The sequence below is a fragment of the Bombus bifarius genome, unplaced genomic scaffold (assembly GCF_011952205.1).
Source record: "Bombus bifarius isolate JDL3187 unplaced genomic scaffold, Bbif_JDL3187 scf7180000007979, whole genome shotgun sequence".
NCBI classification, from domain to species: domain Eukaryota; kingdom Metazoa; phylum Arthropoda; class Insecta; order Hymenoptera; family Apidae; genus Bombus; species Bombus bifarius.
Genome location: NW_022884364.1, coordinates 1,984,629 through 2,008,479, shown reverse-complemented (window position 1 = coordinate 2,008,479; position 23,851 = coordinate 1,984,629). Strand labels below are relative to the sequence as shown.

At 39.8% G+C, this 23,851-nt stretch overlaps 4 protein-coding genes across 4 annotated transcripts; 3 read left to right on the top strand and 1 right to left on the bottom strand.

Moving 5' to 3' along the window:
* The first annotated feature begins 3,044 nt into the window (after window positions 1–3,044).
* On the top strand, window positions 3,045–15,867 carry LOC117204601 (trichohyalin). Its single transcript, XM_033442135.1, is given in 12 exon segments — window positions 3,045–3,790; window positions 6,157–6,420; window positions 9,866–10,633; window positions 10,704–11,557; window positions 11,630–12,049; window positions 12,676–13,001; window positions 13,611–14,044; window positions 14,500–14,672; window positions 14,749–14,980; window positions 15,223–15,417; window positions 15,485–15,701; window positions 15,703–15,867. Coding segments are annotated over 12 exon segments (3,987 nt in total). The 5' UTR covers window positions 3,045–3,711; the 3' UTR covers window positions 15,728–15,867.
* Window positions 15,868–18,432: 2,565 nt separating this feature from the next.
* Window positions 18,433–19,393, bottom strand: LOC117204765. The gene is made up of 4 exons (XM_033442491.1): window positions 19,315–19,393; window positions 18,999–19,258; window positions 18,821–18,940; window positions 18,433–18,743 (listed from the first exon to the last, which is right to left on the bottom strand). The coding sequence occupies exons 1-4, from the start codon at window positions 19,391–19,393 to the stop codon at window positions 18,483–18,485; spliced, it is 720 nt and encodes a 239-aa protein (XP_033298382.1). The 3' UTR covers window positions 18,433–18,482.
* On the top strand, window positions 19,240–21,125 carry LOC117204602. Its single transcript, XM_033442136.1, has 3 exons — window positions 19,240–19,855; window positions 19,942–20,228; window positions 20,321–21,125. The coding sequence occupies exons 1-3, from the start codon at window positions 19,699–19,701 to the stop codon at window positions 20,462–20,464; spliced, it is 588 nt and encodes a 195-aa protein (XP_033298027.1). The 5' UTR covers window positions 19,240–19,698; the 3' UTR covers window positions 20,465–21,125.
* A 131-nt stretch (window positions 21,126–21,256) lies between these two features.
* LOC117204717 (H2.0-like homeobox protein) lies at window positions 21,257–23,801 on the top strand. The gene is made up of 4 exons (XM_033442399.1): window positions 21,257–21,906; window positions 22,070–22,282; window positions 23,247–23,437; window positions 23,512–23,801. Exons 1-4 carry the CDS (start codon window positions 21,804–21,806, stop codon window positions 23,701–23,703), a joined length of 699 nt encoding a protein of 232 aa, XP_033298290.1. The 5' UTR covers window positions 21,257–21,803; the 3' UTR covers window positions 23,704–23,801.
* The last annotated feature ends 50 nt before the right edge of the window (window positions 23,802–23,851 follow it).

The window sequence follows — 23,851 nt, the reverse complement described above, 5'->3', positions numbered from 1 at the left end:
TGATTTTTCGGTTGTTACGTTTTCCCATGATGGCTACGTAACGGATTTTCTATACCTTCATCGGTTTGCTCGTTCTATTGTAATTTTTTTACGTCGAGCCGCGATTTAGAGACACCAAAATGATCTTTTTGTTACATTGATCTTACTTGGTTCCTCTCGACAAAAACGCTGAAAAGGAAATGTTGTTTAAAAAGCAACTTAACTTATTACGGTTTCTCTCTACCATAATATCATTTAATCGTGACATAATATTTCATCAATGAGATATTATTACTCAATTTCATCGATCGATTTCGTAATATCATTTTGAATTTTTTAATTCATGCATTGCATTTTTCTATCGATGCCAAATTACCGAGAAAAAAATATGGCTTTCATCGCCAACCAAACGAATATTTCCCCATTGAGGTATATATTTCAGCCATTTTGTTTGTTCCCCGGCAAAATCCGGCGAAGGCAAGTGCCACGTTTGAGCCCGGTCTATCACGGAAGCCTGTCAATTAAACATTCGATGATGCCATCCGTTGACGGTTTCTACGTCTTCGAACGTTGATTAAACCTACGATTCACCAGGAACACTGAGAAGAATAATAAAAAGAACGCCATTAGCCCGTGCTCGGTTACCAAGCCACCTCTAACGATTTATTTAGCCCGGGAAAAGTGGAGGAGAGTCGGTACCGACTCTACACGTATAATACGCGAGAGTCGTGATTCGAGTTAACGAGGATTTTTACAGAACAAAAAATGCACTGTGCGGGGAAAGGAACGGAGGACGAACAGAGACGAAAGTATGGAAAAAAGGGGAAAGAGATGCGAAGACTAAGGCTAAGAGAGAAAGAAAAAGAATGACGAGAATGGCCAAAGAGAGAGGAAAAAAATAAATGTTCTCGACTCGAGGCCGCAAGTATTTCGCTCAGCGTCGTTGTAGGATATCATTATCATTTAATTTTCGCGTTTGACGAAACGGCGCCCGAAACCTGGTGTCGTTAACGTTAACACCATGATTCGGCGGTCCTCGTTGTTTTCTATAGAGCGTGAAATTTAAATGTCCCAATCGATGGCCGATCATTATTTTCGCTGTTGCTGGAAACGCGACAGGTTTCTCGTGTAACTGGTACCACGGCGAAATGGGAGAAGATATTGAAAATACCAGTCTTCCAGCGAACAAATGCATCCTTGAAGCATTTCTTCGAGTCAGGAAATGTCGATTTTGTCCAAAATGATCCGCGTCTCAATAAATTCACCGTTCCACTCCTTACACCATCTTATTTTATTTCACTGTTTCTTATTTCGCTACGTGCAAAGTAGGATTCACTCGTAATCGTAGTATCTTTGATTGTGCTGCAACAAATATTGTTTGAGGTACTCAAGTTTGATTGCAAGCTAAATACAATATTGTTTCTGTTAAAAGAAATATTCCCACTTCTAAAAAGTGAAGTTGTTGTTCGCTTTCGAAAAAGTAACTTTAGTGATCGTAATTTATATATGTTGATTCTATTTCACTAGGTGAAAGAATTTTTCGCTGTATTGCGAGTTGATTTTGGTTGTAATTGCATATTCTCGATTTATTAGATTAATCAACGAAACGCAAAGCTTACACTTTCAATGGCAAAACTATCTATTTTTAGTCATGACGAATTTATTACTGATATTTAGAATCGCTAATTTTCGTAAATTTTATTCTTTTCGAAGTCTCAAACTGTTGAATTGTAGAACGTTGATGTACTGTTTGATTTAAAATAATAGTATTTCAATATAGTGTTTCAAATCTAAGTGTATTACACTTTCTACTTTTGGAACTAGTTTAAAGATTCAAATCCGAAAGAACTAATAGGTAATACTTGATAACAAGCTGCAATTTGCATTGTAAAGTTTTAAGTCAAAGTACATTCATTTTTCCAAAATTTTAATACTTTTAGAATAATTTGGAATTGTAAAAAATATTTTAGCACTTCATATAACAAAATTGAAGTATAGTATCGCATAATGAATATGTAAATCGAAACAGTTAATGGTCCAAAATGTATAAAAATTAAATATTCATTCGACGAAAGTGATTGAGGTTCGACGTCATTTACGGAATTTGTTCATTTAGCAATAAATTAATTTGTCAGAAACCCGTTAGTAGTTTATTGCAGAAATTAATTTTTGAGGAAGTTAAGCATATATTGGCGCCATCTCTACTGAGGACAGCCAAATGTAGTGATTTTCTTGCTTAATATTTTGCAACTTATACAAGTTATGCAACCACGATATCGATACGACATATAAAAAATAATCAACCTGATTATGTTTTGACAATCTAATCGAACTTTTTTCTTTGTTTAAAAATGTACGAATAATCTAGGGGAAACTTCTTCATCCTTTGATAACCAAAGGCACTAGAAATTATCGGCAAAGAAGAAAACTGTTATCTTCTAGAAATTCACCATGAGATTCGACGCCTGCTACATTGGCGCCACGATCGTTCTCACTAGATTTTAGACTTTGCACGATGATCGATAAAATATTAAAGATCGCATATTTTAAAATTAATGCAGATATATGAAAAATAGATGTCTAAAAATAGTTGTTTACAAATACATTTTTTACTTTGTAAAAAAACAGACTCTATTTACGTTTGCTGAGCAAATATCTTTTATTATTACACTCATAATATCATTTTTAAACTAAGCTCTCGTCGTATACCAGTATAAAGATTAAAAATTCTTTATAAAAAGGACTGAAGGAATAAATCACGGGTCATATATTTTCTATAAATACGTATACCATTTCCAAGAACAATCGACTGCGTTTAAGATGTCAGGATCGTAATGTGTTATTCATTCCCTCATAAATAAGTACATACATGTTTATATCCGTATTCTATTCATCAAATATTGAAATATTGCGCAGTATATGTGTCACTACATTAACATATTTCAAAATGGAGGAGAATGACCATGGTTCTTTAGTTAGAGAAAGACGTTCAGGTATTCTTCTACTTACGAATTCATCAAATTCATCAAATTCATCCAGCTCCGAAGATATAGCATCGCGAAACACGCGAGAGATTTAAACTCGCATCCGTAAACTTATTTAGAACAGTCCATCAAGGTATTATAAGAGCAAGCTTCATTCAGATTCATTTTCTTTAAGAAGTTGAAGCACGAAGGTATGTAAGTACGGTCGAAGTGGCGTCCGCAACGGCGAGGTCATTTCCATCACAACGGTCCATTCTATAGGTTGCACAAAAGTGACGCGTTCCACTCCAATTCTCCATGACGCGAATCAACCTAGAATGAGAAAAAGAAGCGAAAAGGAAAAAAGTCAGAGTGCAAGTTGGACAGCTGGCTCGAGGTGTTTCCCGCGCGGTGGTGCCAACAAGAACAATATCGCCGCTGGGTTTTGGTTAATCGATAAGACAGTTGCCGCCGGCTGTAACTCGTTTCCTTATCATTGGCCTAGTTCGAGGTCAGACTACCGGGGGCGCTGTACGCTTCGTGTTCGCTCCTCCTTCCACCGCCTACGTTCAAGTCGAATTGAACGTTGACTGTCGTCGGACAGGCCTCGTCAACGGAGCGAAAGCCTGGCGTGCACGCGTCGTCGTTACGGAAAATGACGTTCATCGGCCCACGCGACTACTCGGTGTATTGTCCGCGGTCCAAGCACGTCCGCGTTTGACGTGTTATGTGAATCTCCTGCACTTGGGACACGGCTGTTCGTGCTAGCATGAGTATTTCTCAGCAAAGCGCAGCCACAATCGTGTGCAAGGAGATCTTCGACGGCACCTCGCATCCGTCAGACAAAGGTACGTGTAAATCCGCGAATTTACTCGATGACTGTATGCTAGTTTTTGCTTTTCCGTTCTTCCTCCTTGACGCTCTCGATCGATGTAGCACGGGGTGGTTTTCTTCGCTCGCCATCGGCTGTTATTCACACTTCTGACTCCCTTTCACTCTCTCTCTCTCTCTCCCTCTCTCTCTCTCTCTCTTTCTCTCTCTCGCTTTTTCTCTCTCGTTAATCCTTGGAAACGACGGTGATTCGGTAATCACTGACTCGATGGAATATTTATTTCATCCTTTATCTAGTTTCCCGGGACTATCAGCGAATCAGACCATGAAATAGTTAATTAGCCTAACCAAAGATTGAATAACCTGCATTAAATATTTGATTATTCATATTCAACGATACGTTGTAGAACAAGAAACGTTGAGAAATAATCTTATAATTGTTCGCAGTTTAAACCAACCGACAACAACTTTGTTTTTCGTTAAAATATCAAGAGGCGATGTCATTTTGATATGCTTCGTTTGATTTTTACGTCCATTCCGCAAACATAAATTTCGAAATACGCACTTAGATATACTATCCTTCTATGCCAAATTTACGATTTCTTCGCGTTCATTTTTCGATCGAAGAAAGTGCAAAAAAAAGAAAAGCAATAGTTCCTTAGAACTGGATTACACCTAAAAGAAAGAAGGTCAAACCCATTTGAGAAATAATAAGTGGATAAAGGAGGTAAAAAATCATCACGACGAGATTAAAATGTAAAAGATCACGGATAAAGTGAGAGAAGGTCGAATAGTTTCGGCGGTGAGTTTCCTTGTTTATTTACACCCTGGTAGGACGGGAACACTGAGCTCGTACCCTAGCATGGCGAGGAAAATCAATAGAATCCGCAGTGCGGCGAAAGTTTTGTCATAAGCCTCGAGGACCTCCCCTCTTGCTATCTATACTTCTGGTTAGTTTACGCAGGGCAAAATCCTCCAAATGGACGAAATTCATAAGTAGAATTCATCCTACGACCTTATTTCTGTCGATTATCTACCGAAGTTCCATGAAATTCTCGTGAGTTGTTACTGTTATGGCTACGAAATTTTCGCCACCGCAAGAAAGACAGATGTGGCGGTTTCCCCTGTACCCGGAGCCACCTGTCAAAGACTTCCATGATGGAATTTTTAATCGGCCCTTTTTGTAACGCTGTCTGTCGATTTGAATTTTCTAAGAAGATGCAAAGCACTCAGGTTGTATAATTGAAGATACATTTTTTCTTTATTCGGCGACTTTGCCATTAATTGCGTATTCGATATTAGACGTTATCGGTACTTCCGCCGATGCATACGGCTTCTGATCGTGATTTCACAATTACTAGAATACATTTTCGCGTGAAAGAATCGCGAGCGGATGCTCGATGCAAATAAAGATGGAGAAATTAATAGGAATAGGTAACTTTTCCCATCGTCGATGGAAACCAATAATCGAAATCGATGTTTGCTGATGCGAGTTCTTGCTTTTGATAGATTGCAAACATAGATTATTTTTAACGAGAAGCAAATAACCGTATCTGTCTATGACGTAACTAATGAGCTGTTTAATAGAGTGGTAGATTTAACGCTAACAATAATGGATTTATTCTTTCATAAACGTGCTTTCGCGTCTATATCGGGCTATGTTGTACGCATTTCATTTGAAGTGTTTCACCTGTATACACAAGTGATTGACTCAATGTCAAAATTTACTCAGACAGTGAGAACTCGGATCGACGAATTTTTAGCGTTATCGTTAATTTGTTTGCACTTTGATATGCCAATTACTGCCCTGATAATAAGCTTTTAATTTATATGTAGTTACATCGAAACGTATTAATTTTTTTTTATCGTAGATAAATGTTAATAGAATGTACATACGACGCGTAAACATTTTTGGGATCCCTTTTTTCTAGTGGAATAGTTCCATATTACCACGTGTACTTCCACCTGGCTTACAATCGATGAACGCCGTTACGCTTTACATACGCTGACCCAGAGAACCTTGAAATTGCTTGTTTTAACTAAGCTTATTAATACTTTCTTCGTTACTTATCGACGAGAATATTTACAGTATCCGATAGTTTTTAAATTCTGTCCTCTGTCAAGGTATAAAAGGCTTTATTCTCATAGAGTTTTGTTGCGTTAAAGATACTCGGAAAAATGTAACGACGTTCTCATGGAAACAACGAGCGAAGAACTTCTTTATTTTTCGCTCATCTTTATTCCCTCGCAAATCCTTGACCTTGTTCGATGTTTTGCTCGACACACGCGTTTCCAGGCAAATTAATGCCCATGCATACCGAAAGAAGCTAACGGTCCACCGCCCTGTTTGTAATCAGCTAATGGTGCACGTATGCTTTTTCAGAGGTGCTCGAATATGCGAGGAGCTTGGGAATCGATCCGGAAACAGAACCACACCTCCTGAATTTGGCTCGGGAGGGCCTGATGGCGGCGCTCCCGAAGGGATGGTTACCATGCTTCCACGAAGCCAGCGGCGCTTGGTATTACTATCAGGCTTCCACTGGAATTACCACCTGGCAACATCCTCTGGACGCAGTCTACAAGGAGATGGTCGAGCAGGCCAGGGCTGGCAACGCTAAACCTGATAACACCAGGCAAATCAGCGTTGGTACGGATTGCCTCGTCATTACGGCTGAATGGAAAATATAGGATTAACCCTTTGCACTTGGACTGTTATCACTTGGCTGCACTTAGCGTTTAACAGAGTCAAAGACTGATTAACCGATGCATCATCCACCTTTTTATTGGTACACATATAGTCGATAGAAGGTAGATCGTGAATGATATAGTCCAATCGCACGTTTGTATTTGTCCTATTCTGCGATCGATACATATAGATTTGTAGAACGTATATAATTGATGAGAAGACTGATTACAAATGACACACGATGTAATATTTTTTTATTCACCGACCACTGCTACTCCAAACGAGGGTAGATTATTTATCGAACCACGTATCTTCGCGTTTTGTACATGTATGTAGATGATGGTATATAAATAAAGTATAATATACGTATCATTGAATCTTAATGGCATGATCATTTTTCTTTGCATCTTATGCCAGACAATGCAGTAAGAAGTAGTCGTGCAAAGGGTTAAACCTGGCACCCGAAGGGATAAAGGTTACTAATCGTTCTCTTATTATTTTGTTCAATATTCGTTTCTGAGTATCGAAATCGACGACTCTATAGTTTATCGAGACTTTTCAAATCTGACTTTCAATAAATAACATAACATTTTGATAATAGAATTTGCATTCATCAGTTTGATATCTTTCGTATTCGAACAACTTATCGACGGGAATACCAGTAAACAAGATAAGATAATCGTACTTGCTCGAATATCGCATAATCGTTGTTTCCTTATTTTTAATCATCGAAATTGGACGTATGCCCGTGATTGGACGTGATTTTTGTGTCGTTAAATCTTTAAATCATTGGAAAAGTAACAGCTGTCTCCAATACAATTACTAGACCGCATATGTTTCAAAGACATGTGTTTTCTACGATTCGATTGCCAAAATCTCGGCAATTATCGCTCTACGTCTCCCACTATAGTACTCTACATCGTGTTGTCAACTCGCATTGCCAAACTCCTATATCCAAACGGCAAGGACTCGTTTGTCAATCGAAACCCAAGCTGGCTTTTCTTCAACTAGTAAACTTGTATTTTTAGGCTTTTCAGCTTTGGCTTTATCTTTTAATATTCATCAGCGATCACGCATCTGGATTTTTTTAATCTCGGATTGAAGCTTGATAGTCGATCGTATTCGGATACGCGACACTCAGGCGATTCATATCAATTACGTAAAGTGAAGATATTTTCTTGCGTTCGACCTTGAAGCATCGAGTTCGTACAATTACAGACCACTTTGTTTTCTTTTTCAATGACCGCAGATCTCCGACAACGAAATAGTCTCTACTTATTGACTCGAGTTTTTTACGTAACGCCGAGTAGTTTACTGCTAAGTATGTATGTAAGTCAGTACGGCATTCAAGTTTTATGTAACCTTTCGATTCGCGTGCGTGTCATGCGATAGAATCGAGAGATTGACTCGCTTCGTTTATTAATTATTGACGAACACGGTATTGATTGCGGTAACGTTAATCTTATCTTATCCGACTCTTCCGTTGCTTTTATATAAGAAACAAGATTATCATTTGTACAGTGTAAATTAATTACAACATTACTTCTATGTCAAGGTTCATCGCCGAAAGGCTATCTCTAGCGTGTAACTAAAATCTAACGATTGTTTTCGTATAAAACGAGACACAGTCAGTGAACCGAGGTTAAAAGCTATTTGTTGTAATCGGTTCGGGCACAATAAAGTTATACACGATTGAATTTGTCGCGCGATTTCTCCAACTGGATGGAACTGCTGTGCGCGTGGACGCGCTGCTAGCTGCATAAAGGACCCTTGAAACTCTTACGTGCCGGTCCTTAGTGTACGACATATTCATCAAGGCACTCGCGCGTTGGTGCACTTGCTCGTGCTAGTACGTAATAGTTGCTTGAACGTCGATCCGTCCAATTATCGCGTCCCCGTCCATCGAACGCGAATTGTTCGGCTGGTATTGCGGACACTTCTTACCGGCTGTTGCTCCACAGCTGCTGACACAGTCACGGCCCAAAGGGATGCAAGGCAATTAGCGTTCACGTGAAATTATCGTCGTTCTCCTTGTTCGTTCAGTTTCGTTAGGACGAACTCTAATTTTACGAAACTTCTCTTTGGCAATGTAACAGCAACGATTCGATATGAGCTTCGAACTACTGTTTCACGGCGCACGCGATAAACATTTGATGCAATACCGTGCAACGTGTCCCTTTACTCGAAAGATTATCATTCAATTACAGTGTATCGCCCATACTTAGTCAGAAATAGAAAGCATTGTCTCAAGTTCAACACGCTGTGGCTTTTGTGGCCTGGAGAGAGCTGCACGGGCGCGAAAAGTCAATATTTGTTGGTAGTCCTTTCCCTTTGATATTCTTCTTTTTTTTACACCGGAAACAGTGGAAGATTAAAGGCATGCTAGTATAAAGGGTGAAGTTTTTAAAATTTTCCCCCATCGTGTATTCTCGGTGGTTGTTTACGAAGTAACATCCTCCCTACGCCACAATGAATTCAACAGGAAATAATATTCGCGATGGATTATTTTCAAATATGATTTTACAATAAAATTCTTTGAAAATCAATTTTATCGATATTCTACAAAAATCACACTTAGTGATACACAAAAGTAAAAAATTACGATTGTGTGATGGAGGAATTTTAATGTTTATTTAGATAGAGGGTACATACCCTAATGAGATACATGTCATTGTTCTAGAAAATGTAATTCGAGATTGTAAAACAGACTCTTTATGTACCTAAGTATGTACTTAGCTCTTGATCGTATCACCTGTTACACAGGTCATCGTATATCGATGCTGTAATGTATATGCATGGATCTATTTCTTATCTACTTTGCCTCGTTGCGACTGATACGATATTCATTTCCATGTACATCTGTTTTGCAAGTGTCAAAGGCGATATGACATGTTTTGCCTCTACAAAAGCCTCATGAATCGATGTAACAAATCCGACACTGTATATAGTTTGGTTGAAAAAGATTTATTTTCTTTTGTGATGAATAAAAGGAGGCACGAAATCGTTAAAAAGAAAAAAAAATCGCGCTTGAAAAATATGCAGGTCGTTTTAAACGGGACAACTGTATTTTTCATTGTCACATAATAGTCGCTTTCGCGCACTTTTGAGCTTTTAAACATATTTTCTTATCCATTTCATCGCTCATCCCTCTCTGCTCTTTTCGCGAGTGTAAAAAAGAAGAGTGAAAGGAAAAGAGAAAACAGACGTTGACTCGCTCGCGAGAGAACGTTGACACTGTCGCCTCTTTTCACTCGAGAGGGTCATCGTAAGCGTGGAAAAGTTTACGCGCGTTTTCTCTGATCTGTGGAACGAGTATCGATTCTTGCCTCTTTTGAGCTTTTTCTCTCCCAACAACATAGCGAAACAGCGTTAGGAAGCTATATAAAGTGTGTTTTCTGATCGATAGAAGAGGACTCGAAAACAACAGCGAAGGATTTCGAGTCTCACGAGGAAGCAACTCTGCCCAAGGAATCCTCTCCGTCGAAGGAATCTGTAAAACAATCTATCAAAACCATTCCTCCACCTACCAGGATCCCCACGAAGTTGACACCTCTGAAAAAATTGGATAAAATTGATGGTGCAAGGAAGAAGGATGCTATGGGCCAAGACAAACAGCTGTATAAACGAGAAGACTCGAAAATAGATAATCCTCTGGCAACTAACAGAGCCGCCAGGGATTACACCAACCTCAAATTTCAAGATCCAAGGTTCTACGAGTGCCCTAAGCTTCTAGAAACAATCGCATCAACCGCAACCACCAATACGACCGCAGTTAGTACTCCAAAGCAAGAGATAGATTTAAAAGAAGTGCTAAAGAGATCGGAATCTCTCAGTCCGAGGCACGAAAAAGATTGGGAACAGTTGTCCAGCAGATTTAGTTCCGAAGGGAACATTATAGATATCGATAAACTCAGCATCACCACGTTAGCCAGATCAGAGAAGTCTGAAAAGTTTGATAAGGAGAAGCACCCGAGTCAGTTTGGTCAACAAAAGGAACTCACTCTAAGTGGCGGAGGGACCATGTTTCTGAAGAGCAACAGAAGCAGGGACACTACACCTAGTCACGAAGACGCTAAACTCGATGATTTCAGGACCATGCTGATCCCGGACGAGAGCAGCAACGTCGGTGGAGACAAGTTGAAATCGATTCTCAGAGAAAAACAATCCGAGAATGGTAAGAAACTTATATATAGTATTATTATCGTTTTGGTACAGATTATTAAATTTTAACCGGTTATCAATAGACGACAGACCAGTGGACGAAGAGCGGAAAAGCGTACGTTTCGACATAGAAAAGGAATTGGACATCAGGTTCACCTATTCCAGATCCGAAGACCATTCGGAATCCGAGTCTGAGGAGCAGGAGGCTCAGATGCTCGCGATGTTTTCTAATCGAGATACCGATTGGATTCCTTCGTCGCAAAAAACAAATTGCCAAAGATTCAACGAGGAAACCAAAGGGGATTCCGAAGACAAAATCAGGAAGAGTATCAGGAAGAGTTCGTCGTTAGAGAAAATCAAAGGATCGAAGAAAGATGGGAAAGTCGTGGGCAAGAGGTTCGTCGTTCGGAACGTTTCCGAGAACGAGCATCGCAAAAGATTTATTCCGCAGAACGTTTCTGACAAGGAGCACCGTATGCAGATGACAAGGGATAGTTTATCTGGAGAAAGTTTGTCGAGGGAGAGCAGCCTGGACTACACGTACACCAATAAATTTAACAAAATCAAAAACAGAAACATCGATCTGGTCTCGAAAAGCGAGACCACCGATTACAGCGACTCCGAAGCGCGTCGAAAGTACAAATCAAAAGTAGATTTCTCGCGAAACGAGCAGACCGATGACGATGATACCTCGGACTTTCCTAAGCTTTATCGTGATGCTGGCGGAAAACAGGAGCAGGACAAGAATCTGGAGGAAACGAAAATAAGATTGAGTCAAGAACACGAAAAGGACATCGAAGCCTTGCAAAAAGAGTACAAAGATAAATTAGAGCAAACGAAGAAAGAGTTGGAGGAAAATTTCATGGCGCAGAAAAAGCAGCTGGAGAAAAACATGACCGACAAGCTAGAAGAATCGAGGCGGAAGATGGTTGAAAAGGTATTTTGTAATATTAAACTGCCTCTGTTATTATTTTAGATCTCATCTTGTTATCTTTTATAACCTTTTAAGGAGGAGCGGGAGATTCAAAAATTAATTGCCGAAATGGACGAGGCTAAACTGGAGAACTTGAGGAAGGTAAAGGCCGAATTGGAAATCTGCTACGAAAAGGAGAGACAGGAAATTTTGGCGAATCTGAAGACGGAACTCGACGAGAGAAAGGGTGAGCTGCTGGAACTACGGAACCAAGAAATAGGAAAGTTGGAGAACGAACACGAACGTGATCTAGACGAGGAGAAACTCGCGAAACTTAACGAGATCAAACTGACTAAACAACATTCTGAAAGAATTAAAGCTTTGCAGACAGAATTGGACAAGAAGTTTGACGAATTACGCTCTCAGATACGGGAGCAGCAAAGGGAGAATATTTCGAAAATCACGGAGGAGCACGAGCAACATCTGGTTAAAATTGTACGCGATTTTAGAATCAACGTGAGTACCTGACGATGTCTGTTATTCTAATAAAAAACTTAACTCTTTGTTGTTGCGTGGTATGCAACATTCTTTTCTTGTTTCCGAAGATTTTTATTTTCCTTATTGAATGTGTTATTAGTCCAATGTCCATTGTTTCTTAAGGATATTAGATTGTGTATATGATGCGAACTATGAATGTTATGCAATGATTAGTTAACCCATTAGGCGCAATTTTTTTCTGCGAAGGCATTAAAGCGATCCACTTACCAGCTACTTTGGTATAAATAAATATGTCATTCAATTTCCCAGTTTTACCCACGATTGTATAACACCGTCCAGCTTCGAACACGCCTTATAAGATAGCTTTAAGACAGATTCTTCTAAATTCTTGTTGTATCTTGAAAAATTATACTCGAAGAGCAATAAAGCTGCAGAGCATACTATTACAAAATTGCACTCTTACATTTATACTTTAACCTAGACACACACGACATGCCGATTACCTGTAATACATGTATGTTAAAAAAAAAAAGAACTACTTCAACTTATTCTTGACACGATGGAAGACGAAGAGCTGAAAGAAAGGTTACATTACGTATTTGCGATTACACGTGACTGGAAAAAATTCGCTGTTGCGGTTTCAGGAGGATCGCACTCGCAAGATGTATAAGCAACATTTGGAGGAGATTCGTGCCGATTTTTCACGCGAAGTAGAAAAAGAAGCGAGGGAACAGACAGGAAGAGCTATTCCCCAAGAGAGCATCGAATTCGAGAAAATGCGTTGCGAAAAGCGACTGCTGCAAGACAAATATATGGCGTTGAGGGAGAAATATATGAAATTAAAGAAGGAGGTTCGTGCGGCTATCGACAAGAGGAACAGAAGGAAGGAGGGATACACCACGGCTTCGGAAACCGAAAGGTCAACGTCAACGAGAACGAGAACCGACGGAACCGAGTCATCGGAACAAAAGTGAGTCGAGTTTAGATTTGTCGCTTCGCTAGTTTTTCTTCCGATCAACCGTGTGTTTTTCCCGTAATACATACATAATTAGATACATACTTGGTGCAATATTCGGTATTTCATTGCAATATTTTAGGATATCGCGCCATTGTGGCGGCGTTATACAAGAGGAGGGCGCGTGAAATCAGAAAAACGAATTGAATCGCGAAGGGTTGACACGTTGGATCGCGCTCTGAACTACTTGTACGTGCCATGACTTTAACAAATCAGTCGGAAGCACAGTTTTTATCTACGTGTTACGATATTTACTCATATATTTGGATCAAGCGTTCACTATATTAGTATTAAGTTCTTGCACATCCATTCTCCTTGTCACCAGTTCCAGTACCTTCATAGTTAATACCACTTACTATACCTTGACCAAGCACATCTGTTGTATATCTTCTGTATGTTGTATATCTTCCGTATCTCGATGATGAAATTCGACGCTCTTTGTAAATAATTAAATCGGTGTTCGTTCAATTATTCACGTAGCGAGATAGAAACTGTGAAGGTACTCCCTCACGTTCATACGATTCGTCCTAATGTCTGGCTATAGGCCTTAAATCGTGCTCGCAGTACTCCACTACGAAACACGCACTCGAGCTCGGCGACGACGAACACTAAAGCGCACGAGACTCAGACGACCATGAACGAGCAGTCGGAAGAATTACACGATCCGAACGAACCGAACGTTCAGAAGGCGAACTCGGGGTTTCAGAAGAGCACAGCTACGTCGAACGCGAAGAACGTGAGATTCCAACCTGACGACACTAGCATCGCCAGCGAGACGAACGCGAACACGACCACCACGAAGAAGAACATCATCAAGAAAGTAACCAGCACCGTGAAACCTACCGCTACCACCGGAAACAACAATAATAACAATAATAATAACCTCGAGAACCCGGTCGAGAACATTAGGAAACAATTGGAAAAGCTCGAGGATCTCGGTGATCAATTGCCAAGCAACGAAACGGCCTATACATTGCGTTATCCTTTCCAAGACAAAGGTAACTTTCTTCAGAAGATTTCCACCTAGTTATTAGTACAATATTCATTTTTTAGCAATCTGAATGTTTCAGAAACGGATAATTAAAAATTCACCGCTTATTTGCTTCCATTTCTGACGCGCGCGAAACGTAGATGAGAATTTCTTTTTATTAGTCGTTTGTTTCTCTCGATTACTCCCAATACTCCCATGTTTATTTCTGATATTTGAGAATCGGTTGTTATTTGTTTTTTCCCAGGCATCTGTACACTCTCTACTTTAACTAGCGGCTTGTACTCTTTCACCTGCTCGTAAGTGCGCCACCAGATTTTTTATTTTCTTTCTATCGCCACGAGTCGAGTCTGTCCTCGTTGGTTCTTTTTTCGTTACATCTTTCTTTGCACGCTGCTTTCACCAACATCGCGCGTGTGCGAGCTAGTCAGATGACATCGAAAAGGATTTTGCTCGATTTTTTAGCGCCGGCGAATGGCTCTTCGGAGCTGGAGTTCTTTCGACACCGAATTCACGTCGAAAGGGATTCAGTGAAGAGGGCACGGGAGGCGCTTCGACACCAGGAGAACGTATTCCAGGGACGGCAGAGGGCTTGGAAACAACGTAGCGTCCGAGCAACCCTCGAGCAATTAGTTCAGGTATTATTTTTATACACCTGCGTCTCAATCTGTATTTTCTAAAAGCTGCGCGTTAAATCCGCACGATGGATTTTAGGAGGAACGCGAACTCTCGGACATGGAAGTGAACTTGCATCGAACTAAGAGCCTTCTGGGTGAGAAAGTGATCCAATTAAGGCACTTGGAGCAATCTCTGGAGAGATTGGTTAATGCTAAAACCAACGAAAATGACGCGACTACGACGAAAAACGAAGAACTGACGTTGAGCGATATATCTAGCGTGAGCAGTGTTATCAGTTCAACTGATTTGGGAACGGACACGTTTATAGGTAAGTTTCTGTAACGGACCCTCTCTCTCTCTCTCTCTCTCTCTCTCTCTCTTTCTCTCTTTTTCTCACTATTCCGCTACCAGTTATTGTTTCATCGCCTTCCTTTTCTTTGTCACTTTATTAGTTATTTTCACAAATGATTTAAATGATTTTCCTCGAGTCTATCGAAGCGCTGTTTTCGTTTATTTCTTTCCACTGAAGAATTTGTTTTCGATCTTGTGGTCTTGATCCTTCGTACTCAGACAAACCGGATCACTACCAGGAGTCGACGGAAATCATCGCAAGCCTGGAAAACCTAAACTCGGAAATACGTGAGATCTGGGGCGTGCTGAATAAACGCCAGGTTACTAATATACCACCGCCGCCGACTTTGATGTATTCTTATTTGCGATGGCTACGTTTCCACCACCTTACAGCCGAATCGAACAATATACAAGGTGAGTATAAATCTTCGTTTGCATAATTTCACGAAGACTTTCTCTTCAAGTTGCGAAATTCTTTTAGGAACATTCGGTACGCCGAATATTCAGTCAAACATCTTGTCTCAGTTAACTGTAACGCAACCACCGACACCCAACACGCAAAACATCATCGCCCAATATGGTCCTAATAGCGGTTTTACTACCAGCGTTTGTACCGTTGAGAAGAACTCTTCGAACCTGATGGAGAGAACGTGGAATCTACGGGATTGGCTGCGACAAACTTGCGTCGAGAGCACAGATCAGCCCAGGTCGAACGACACTCTAAAAAACAATCCACAGTCCATCGAAAAGTTTGGTTCCAAACGACATACGCTAGGGGATTCGAGTACCCGTTTCGTTGATGTAGATTCTATGTACTTACACGTGTTTCTAAACCAATTCAAGAAAACGTGTTTTCGTTAGTCGTTAGAAGTCGTTTGGAAGCGAGAGTTTCGATCGATATTCGTCGTTAACACGTTTTGGATCGTGTACCCATCTTGACCAAGCCTATTATGCTGATTCGAGAACCTCCTTTTTGCTTGTTCCTATCGAGTTCAGTTCGTTTCATCGCTGAATCTACCACAAAGACTGCAATGAAGCGCGGACGTTCACCGAATACACGCAGGGTCGTCGTCTCGAGCTTCTAACATCAAACGAAACGGATACGAGCTTCGAGACGAGACTACTGTCATGCACGTGATCGCGCTACATTTCTAATACGGTCGGTCGCATCGGCGTTCCTTAAAATTTTATCCGGAACAGCAGCCTATAGGACGATGTAATTATTATTTTATCAAAAAATTTTAACCGACACTGTTCGTTTAATAGTAACTTTAACGTTACAGTGGATGACCATGTAAAAACGGAAGACTTTCATAAAGGGAAACGAATCATCGCGCCGTTCAGCGTGTAAAGCTCGTGAGTCGTTGAGGGAACGAGCCAAATGCGTGAATTTGCGCGAAGTCCAAAGATCAATACAGGCGCGACGGAGTTCTGTTGTAAATAAGAATTTCTCGATGGCCGTATCGCTCGATACGACCCGCTGGTTCCTTTTTCCCCGAACAGTCTGTTGAACCTTTATATATTTTCGAGATCGATTTTTCCGTAAATGTAACGAGAATGTATAATATGCGTACCTCCTATATCATATACGGTTACTATAATATACATGTATCGGATATTTCGAATGATTTCAGGTAACGTTCATCGCGTTTGAGACGGATATGCGATGAAACCGATGCGTGATCTTCGTCGTACGAGAAGTGTCGATTCGGTTTTCCTTTTATCAGATCGTATGTGATATCTGAATCAAAATTGTCAACGGAAAGACTTAGCTTTTGTATCGAGTTACTTAATTATCGTGTATGTTGTAAGTCGCATACCATAGTAAACAGGGATTCGTAGACGACTCGAGTTAGTTTATCGACAACTTCTTCGAGCTTCGAACTTGCAGCGCGTACGAAGTTCTCTGCTGCGTTTACCATGATGTCTATCAAACGCCAAAGTTTCATAATTATCGACTTTCTAAACCGATTCGCGCATAAGTACGGTATATACCGTAAGGTTTCTCGATCGATCGATCATCAGAAGCCACTAATTAACGCTATCGTATCGATTTATTAATTTTAGAAACGTTCGATCGACATTTAACCTTCGACAGCATATGGATCGCAATAATTTTGATCTCATTAGATGTATAGCGTAGAACGATTAAAGTTTCTACACTGTGGAACGTGACAGCTTACACTGAAATGTCTGACACGTAACTATACCGTAGAAAACTTTCCGGTAATTTAGCAAGGAACCTTGTTTCAAAGTAGTTATTGCTCGAATGGTTCCTTCTTTCTTGTTATAATCTTATCATTGATATTTCATTCGATATTCTTTTACTTAGCAATCGGCCCTGATATTAATCGATGTTCGTGTATCGTAAGAACAGCGATCGAACAAACTATATAGTTGATTTTGTATCGATTAAAGTTAATGCCAATAGGACATTGAGTCGATATTTGGAATCGTAGGGTCACTTTAAGATGTTTGACACTTTCGTCTGACACGAAGATTTCAAAGAGTAGAGATCATTCATTAGCACCGTCCTTATAAATCATACAAGTATCTTCCCTCGGTGAAAAATATGTATCGTCATCGTTTATTGCTTCGGAAGTTGATAAATCGTTAATATATTACGTCCGATGGTTCTACGTTTATTTAATCGGTCAAAAGGTGCTTCGTCTACAGTGCAATAATTTGCGAGTAGTTCATTTTATAACTCGATTGAGTAGTTTTGTTACGTAACTGAATATTACGTCTCTCGCACAATGCGTTTTATACAGATATTATCGATGATTATTTCGTTAATCGTCGCTAAAAATCGGTAAGCGGACGATAAGCGTCCTCGCAACGCGGTCGGGATAATTTTTCCATGAAAACGCTTCGATTCCATACTCCATGATCACAAGCATTTTCTTATGTAACATACAAGAGACAAATGTTGTTTGTAAAGATTAAACGACTTCAAGCAATATAATTTTATTTGGATAATCGAATGCGGCCGCAGCCATCCCGGAGATGACTCGAAATATAAAGGGTATTGCCAAACTTAATTCACCGGTGTTTATTTCAAAATAAATGGTGCATATTTGAAGAAAAGAAGATAGTTCTGACTTCGCTGCTTTTTTCTTTTCGTTCATCGACGAATACTCGCGGTACGCCAGAGATATTACAATGTGCAATGTTCAGTAAATTAATTTTGGAATACCTTGTATATTCTGTATTATAGTATATATTTGTATGGACGCAAATATATATGCTATGCAAACCAACACCTTCATCCCTGGCAAATTCCATCATACGCAGCTATTACGCGTAAAGAGGTCTCGACTATTCTCCTTTCAAATTAATACGTGAATGTTATACGACATTCGAAGTGTTCGGTTTTACAGCGTTTCTGAAAAATTCCTGCAGGCCCACCGTCATTTTTTTCCGACCAAGTTCGCAGCAAATAAAGTTAAATAAACTACAGGTCGATTCAATAACTACCGCTAGGAAAATAAATTGCAATCGGTATGCGTGTTTTCGCATTCATCGCTGTTTTCCTCGAATTCGTCTCTTTTGGGCAACCACGAAGTCATTTGATGTGATTTACATTGGGCTTTGTTTTTTAGGAAATTCTGCGTCGCCCTTATCACCGGTGAAATTTTGCATACCAGCAATCTGATACACGCGGAATCAGCACCATCCAGTTTCTCGATCAGTCGAACCGGTAGATTCTCGTCATGAGCTTGCTCGATTAAGTTTTGTATCTAAAAAGAAAATTATTCGCATCTGTTATCTGGTAACTTACAATTTCTGTTTCATTTTTGTATTCAGTGTGACTCACTCTCTCGCTCTTGCTCTCCGTGATAAGTTTAGCTGGATTCCAAGATGAAGCATCAGTCTCGTCTTCCAAACTCCTGGCGGCATTTTCTTTCGGAGGTTTCAAGTTAAACAACGAACTTATCTGCAGATCGGAGACTCGCCATTATTTGATAGTAAAACATCGAGCAATAGACACGTACCATTTGCGCAAGAAATATAACGCTGTTCACAGCAATGGCTGTAACTTTCTGCGAATCCAGTCCAAAAAGACGGAAGAACGCGGACATAACGTTAGAAGGACCGAAACTTCCTTTCTCCTTTGTTTTATCATCCTCTCCTCGTCTTTCCTTCTGCTTAGCGCCTAAACTTTTTGCAACCAGATCTGCGATATCCTTTGCAGTCTCCAGATAATCGGTCGCATATTCCAAGCCTGTCTTTATCTTGTCGAGAACACCTACGAGTCGAATCAATTAACGAGCTGTTGATTTATCGTGAAGCTTAAGTTTTGCGACTAACCATCATCCTCTTGAGGTAAACCGGAGGCACAAAACGCTATAGTGGAAATGCAGAAAGCGGTACACAAAAACTTCTGCATTGTATCGCGACTGGAGCTTTTCCTACACTAAGAGTTACATTCGACCTGGTTCTAACGGATGTTAATTACTTGTTTCCACCTTGTTGATTCGTAACGTTCCTGTTCCTAGTTGGTCGCGTGATGACCACGATTGAAACTCTTTTCGCTTTGTCAACCAAGCACGAGAGACGAGATCTCCAGATTCGGAGAGCCTCATTACCTTTTCGAACTAGTACGAAACGAACCTTGTCGATGAAACATCGTTGTCGGCGAAGCATCGTTCGCGAGATTCACAACTCAGTTTAAATCGTAAAATACAGTTTAACATGAATACCGGCGTGATACCGTTTCTATTGATATGTCTCTGCTTGAAAGTTACATTGGCAAATCGGACATCGTTTTATACGCAGGAAGTTTATTGTTTGAGCGAACTACCAATGAGTGAATTAATTCAAATAAAGTCCTCACTCGCGGATGAAGAAGGTAAACTTTTTCGAAACCTTAGAAACACATTCAACTTAAGAAGGTAATTGAAAAATGAAATCGATTAAATAAATTTACGAGCGTAGATGTTGTCGAGGAAGATGTACAAGCCGAAGAGATATCGAGTAGAACATTTTCGTCATCATTGCCCGTTGCACAGCCCTTGAAAAGAATGAACAAAAAGCCAATGAGACGTTACGAAGATTATCACGAAGATAAGGGGAAAGATACGAAAATTTCAAAGATATTCCAATTGTCAGTCACAGCGCTTTCGTTTCTTGCTTTCGGTGGCTATTTGCTTACTCTTATAATAACAGCAATTCGTCAAAACGCAATGGGAAACACGGGCAATGGAAACGTTATAGTGCTCTCAGTGAGTTGATCTTTTGTTTTAGGCGATCGAGTTACAAAATTGAGAATCGAAGCTGACATATTCTACATACAAAAATGACATTCGCATTTCAGAACCTGCAGGGTTTGCAAAACTATAATCGTCCAAAAAGAAACTCCCTTATGCACGATGCGGCAGAGAACGATTCCGAAATCGAGAAGCTGTACCAAGGAATGATCCTGCTGTCAAAATCTTATACAATGTACAATATTAACTGATGATGCTTTGAATGGATCTAAAAGTAGAAATACAAGACTTACGTTCGCCACTATCGATGGATATCGCTAGACTTTTGCTAGAAAATCACGGATAGTAGAATCTCGGATAGTTGAAAACGTAAGTTTCGTATTCGAGGATCGATCTGATCGATTGACACGAGAATATAAGAGATTCGTGGTAAAAATTTCTGATCGTGATTGACGGACTCAATTAGGGGTTCGCTTATCATGATTCGCCGGACTCTTGAAAATCCTAAAACCTAATAAAATCGAATAGAGGATCACGGTGTGTACATATCCCGAAGAATATTCTTAGCATGTGGGTAGAGGCTGCTTCAAACATGGCTCTTCAAATAAACACCTAAGTGACTGTATACTCCGAAAGTCTGCATGCAAAGATAACCATATGGCTTCCAGAGATATCATCAGCCATACGTCTCTATGCTATTATTCCTCAGACATGTATAACCCGAATAGCGTCTATTTCTGTTTTTTGGAACTTCATTTCTAAAAAGATTACCGATTACGTTCAAAATTTTCGTTCTCGTGATTCCTCGATGTAATCGAATTTATTTAATGATAGCGGTAGGTAACGATTTACAGTAGTACATGTGAAAACTATAATTTCTATAAAAAGATGACCTTAAAGAATTGTAATCTGTATAATAAATTATATTCGAATAAAATTGAACTATATCTAGTTGCAATATCAAAGTGTTCTCTTAATTATATTTTATATTTTTTTTTCTCTTAAATTTATTTTTAAATTTCCCGGTAATTTATCCCGTTTTATGCGTTAAGCGTATTTTATAATATTTATTTGGTGAAACGCATCAAATCGGGAATTCTTCCGAGCAATGCTCCATCGAGTCTGACATCAGACTCATCGTCCTTCAGGGACCAATCTTCTGAGAGCCACGCCTACACCGTCCATGTGGACCAATCCCACGTACGAAATTGCAGCGAGCTCGGATCATTTTTTTTTTAAACCAAATTCCGTTCTGAACATGGCAGGAACTCGTTCACTCGTTCATTCTGATGCACTTCCGTGAAAGTCATTGTTTAACCTGTAACTATTTTCGTTGACACCAGTGACTGATAATTCGATCATCTTCTATTTGTAATCGGCGAAGAATCGGATCATTGTCAAAAACACTGTGTCCACTTTTAATCATGACATAAACTTCGTAGTTCGGTGGAGTGTACTTGTGCGTGATTTATTTGGATTACGATTTCAAGTGGAGCATTGTTGGAAAATGTCGTAGTCGTTAAAAGTGTGCGTCGGAAATATTAGGATAATCGGAATCTCGTGTAAGTGAGTTAAAGGGAAAAGATAAAGATGAACGAAGTGAAAACTCGCGTTGTGGATACGAATTGTTCGAAGCAATTGAAGTTTGGAGTAGAACGTATATTGTCGGATGAAATTTCATCGAAGAAAACAGGTAATGGAACGAAAAACGGCTATCTATCGTGTTCTTCAAATTATTTTCTTTATTTCCATTAGTTGACTCGATTTTCAAAAAAAGTAATCGTTATGAAATGGACATGGTACTGCCTGTTTGACCTGCATGGTCAACTTCTGAATAAATATATATGTTTCGAAAGATGTACTAAGGCCGCTTCCGGTACAATTTTCCACGGTGCGGTGTCCTTGTCCTGGAGGTTGCGTCAGGTGCGAAGCCCTACGAATTTGCCCTCCATTTTCTTACGTTCAAACTGCGATTTCCGGAAACTACGCAAGTACCAACCATGGAAACGGAGTAGTCGAAAATTATACGAGTATTTATCGACCGGCTCCACTTCGACCTGTTCCCAGAGGTGAGAAATTAAAAAGTGTAATCTTTGCTCGTAGTCTATTCTTTGTTCTATGTATAGACGTATTTCTAAAATTAATACAACTATATTACGCGAGTTAATCGATTTAACGTTATTCGTGATCGTTTCGATGCCTTTAGCGGAAATCGTCTAAAAACCCTAGCTCATGAAACGAAAGTTGCGTCATTAACAAATGTGACCATATGGACTACTGTCTTGTCTCCGAATACTCGACAGCAAGTAGAGCAAAATATTTACGCGTCAGTGTATTCCCGTGTTTCCTGTTCGTGTTTAAACGACATCTTAAGTGCCACCATTCGTTTATAGTCGATGTAAACAGCGGTTTCGTCGTACTCCTTCTTGGTTAGCTAAAAAGTCGAAAACCTGGACTCCCCTTTGCTTTTCGTTCGTATATTGTTTACATGTGATAAAAATATTGATATAATAAAAGATCACCGAAAACTAAGCAGAAACGGATGTTTCCAAATGATTCAACCGCTTATAATCGACGACTAACAATAGAATAAGTAAGAATTTATCAATAGAAGTTGCACTTTCAAACGATAGCACAAAGTTCCCGAAATAAGTATGACCTTACTAACTGTTAGCCATCCAATTCATGCGGAGGACCGTACCAACCGGAGAGAGAACCACACTGTTTAAACTCGTACACATGTTGTATACTTCTGTAGGGCTGTAAATCAGCCAGAAGTACCCAATCTTGGAGGCCTCTTGTTCGGGATAGGATCTGTTGAAACAGACACCCATCCAGCTAAGACTACCGTTTACAATGTTTACATCATGTCACGTTTCCCTCTAATTTGTAATCTTGCACTAGCGTCCACCGCGACGAATCCTCAAGCCTCTGTTTTATCCAACCAAGCACTTCCCCTTACCGTGTTTGTATAGGATCTAGAAATATTTCGAGAGCGATTAAAACCTTTTAGCTTTTTACGAACTTTTACAGTACCGATATCGTCTGCCTCGACACCGACCAATCAATCAGAGACCAATACCAGAAGAAAAAGATCGTGGTCGAGGGCTGTGTTCAGTTCTTTGCAACGAAAAGGTTTGGAAAGAAGATTCTCTCTGCAAAAGTACATCACGAAACCGGACAGGCGGCAACTTGCTGCTACTTTAGGCTTGACAGACGCACAAGTATAACATTAAATTAGCTGCGAACGTAAAGCAATTGGAAAAGTCGAATTCGAACGATGATCTGTTCTTCTCAGGTAAAAGTCTGGTTTCAAAATCGACGAATGAAATGGCGGCATACGAAAGAGAGCGAAAACACTGCTTTATCGAACTCCGATTCCCAGAAGGAATCGTCTAGAAAATTAGCGAAGGATGATACAAAGAGTGCAACGACTGAAAAGACTGTTTCGGAAGACGAAGAGGATGTGGAGATCGAAGTTGATGTGTGAATTTTACAATGTACATTTACGATGTTTCATATCGTCTAGTTTGTAATCTGTAATGATAAATTTTTATGTTAAATAAAGTTTATACGTAAATAGCTTTATTCCGTTTGTTTGGATTCGACACGTACTTCACCCTGTTGTGACGCCATTT

What these genes read in the sequence shown, in the direction of transcription:
- LOC117204765 (XM_033442491.1), bottom strand. Translation starts at nt 19,393, where the DNA reads ATGCAGAAGTTTTTGTGTACCGCTTTCTGCATTTCCACTATAGCGTTT. An exon ending in TTTACCTCAAGAGGATGATG is followed by an intron (nt 19,259 to 19,314) that starts GTTAGTCGCAAA and finishes AATTGATTCGAC; the next exon opens with TCGTAGGTGTTCTCGACAAG. An exon ending in TTATATTTCTTGCGCAAATG is followed by an intron (nt 18,941 to 18,998) that starts GTACGTGTCTAT and finishes TCCGATCTGCAG; the next exon opens with ATAAGTTCGTTGTTTAACTT.
- LOC117204602 (XM_033442136.1), top strand. Translation starts at nt 19,699, where the DNA reads ATGAATACCGGCGTGATACCGTTTCTATTGATATGTCTCTGCTTGAAA. An exon ending in CTCACTCGCGGATGAAGAAG is followed by an intron (nt 19,856 to 19,941) that starts GTAAACTTTTTC and finishes TTACGAGCGTAG; the next exon opens with ATGTTGTCGAGGAAGATGTA. An exon ending in GAAACGTTATAGTGCTCTCA is followed by an intron (nt 20,229 to 20,320) that starts GTGAGTTGATCT and finishes TTCGCATTTCAG; the next exon opens with AACCTGCAGGGTTTGCAAAA.
- LOC117204717 (XM_033442399.1), top strand. Translation starts at nt 21,804, where the DNA reads ATGAACGAAGTGAAAACTCGCGTTGTGGATACGAATTGTTCGAAGCAA. An exon ending in AATTTCATCGAAGAAAACAG is followed by an intron (nt 21,907 to 22,069) that starts GTAATGGAACGA and finishes ATGTTTCGAAAG; the next exon opens with ATGTACTAAGGCCGCTTCCG. An exon ending in TAGGCTTGACAGACGCACAA is followed by an intron (nt 23,438 to 23,511) that starts GTATAACATTAA and finishes TGTTCTTCTCAG; the next exon opens with GTAAAAGTCTGGTTTCAAAA.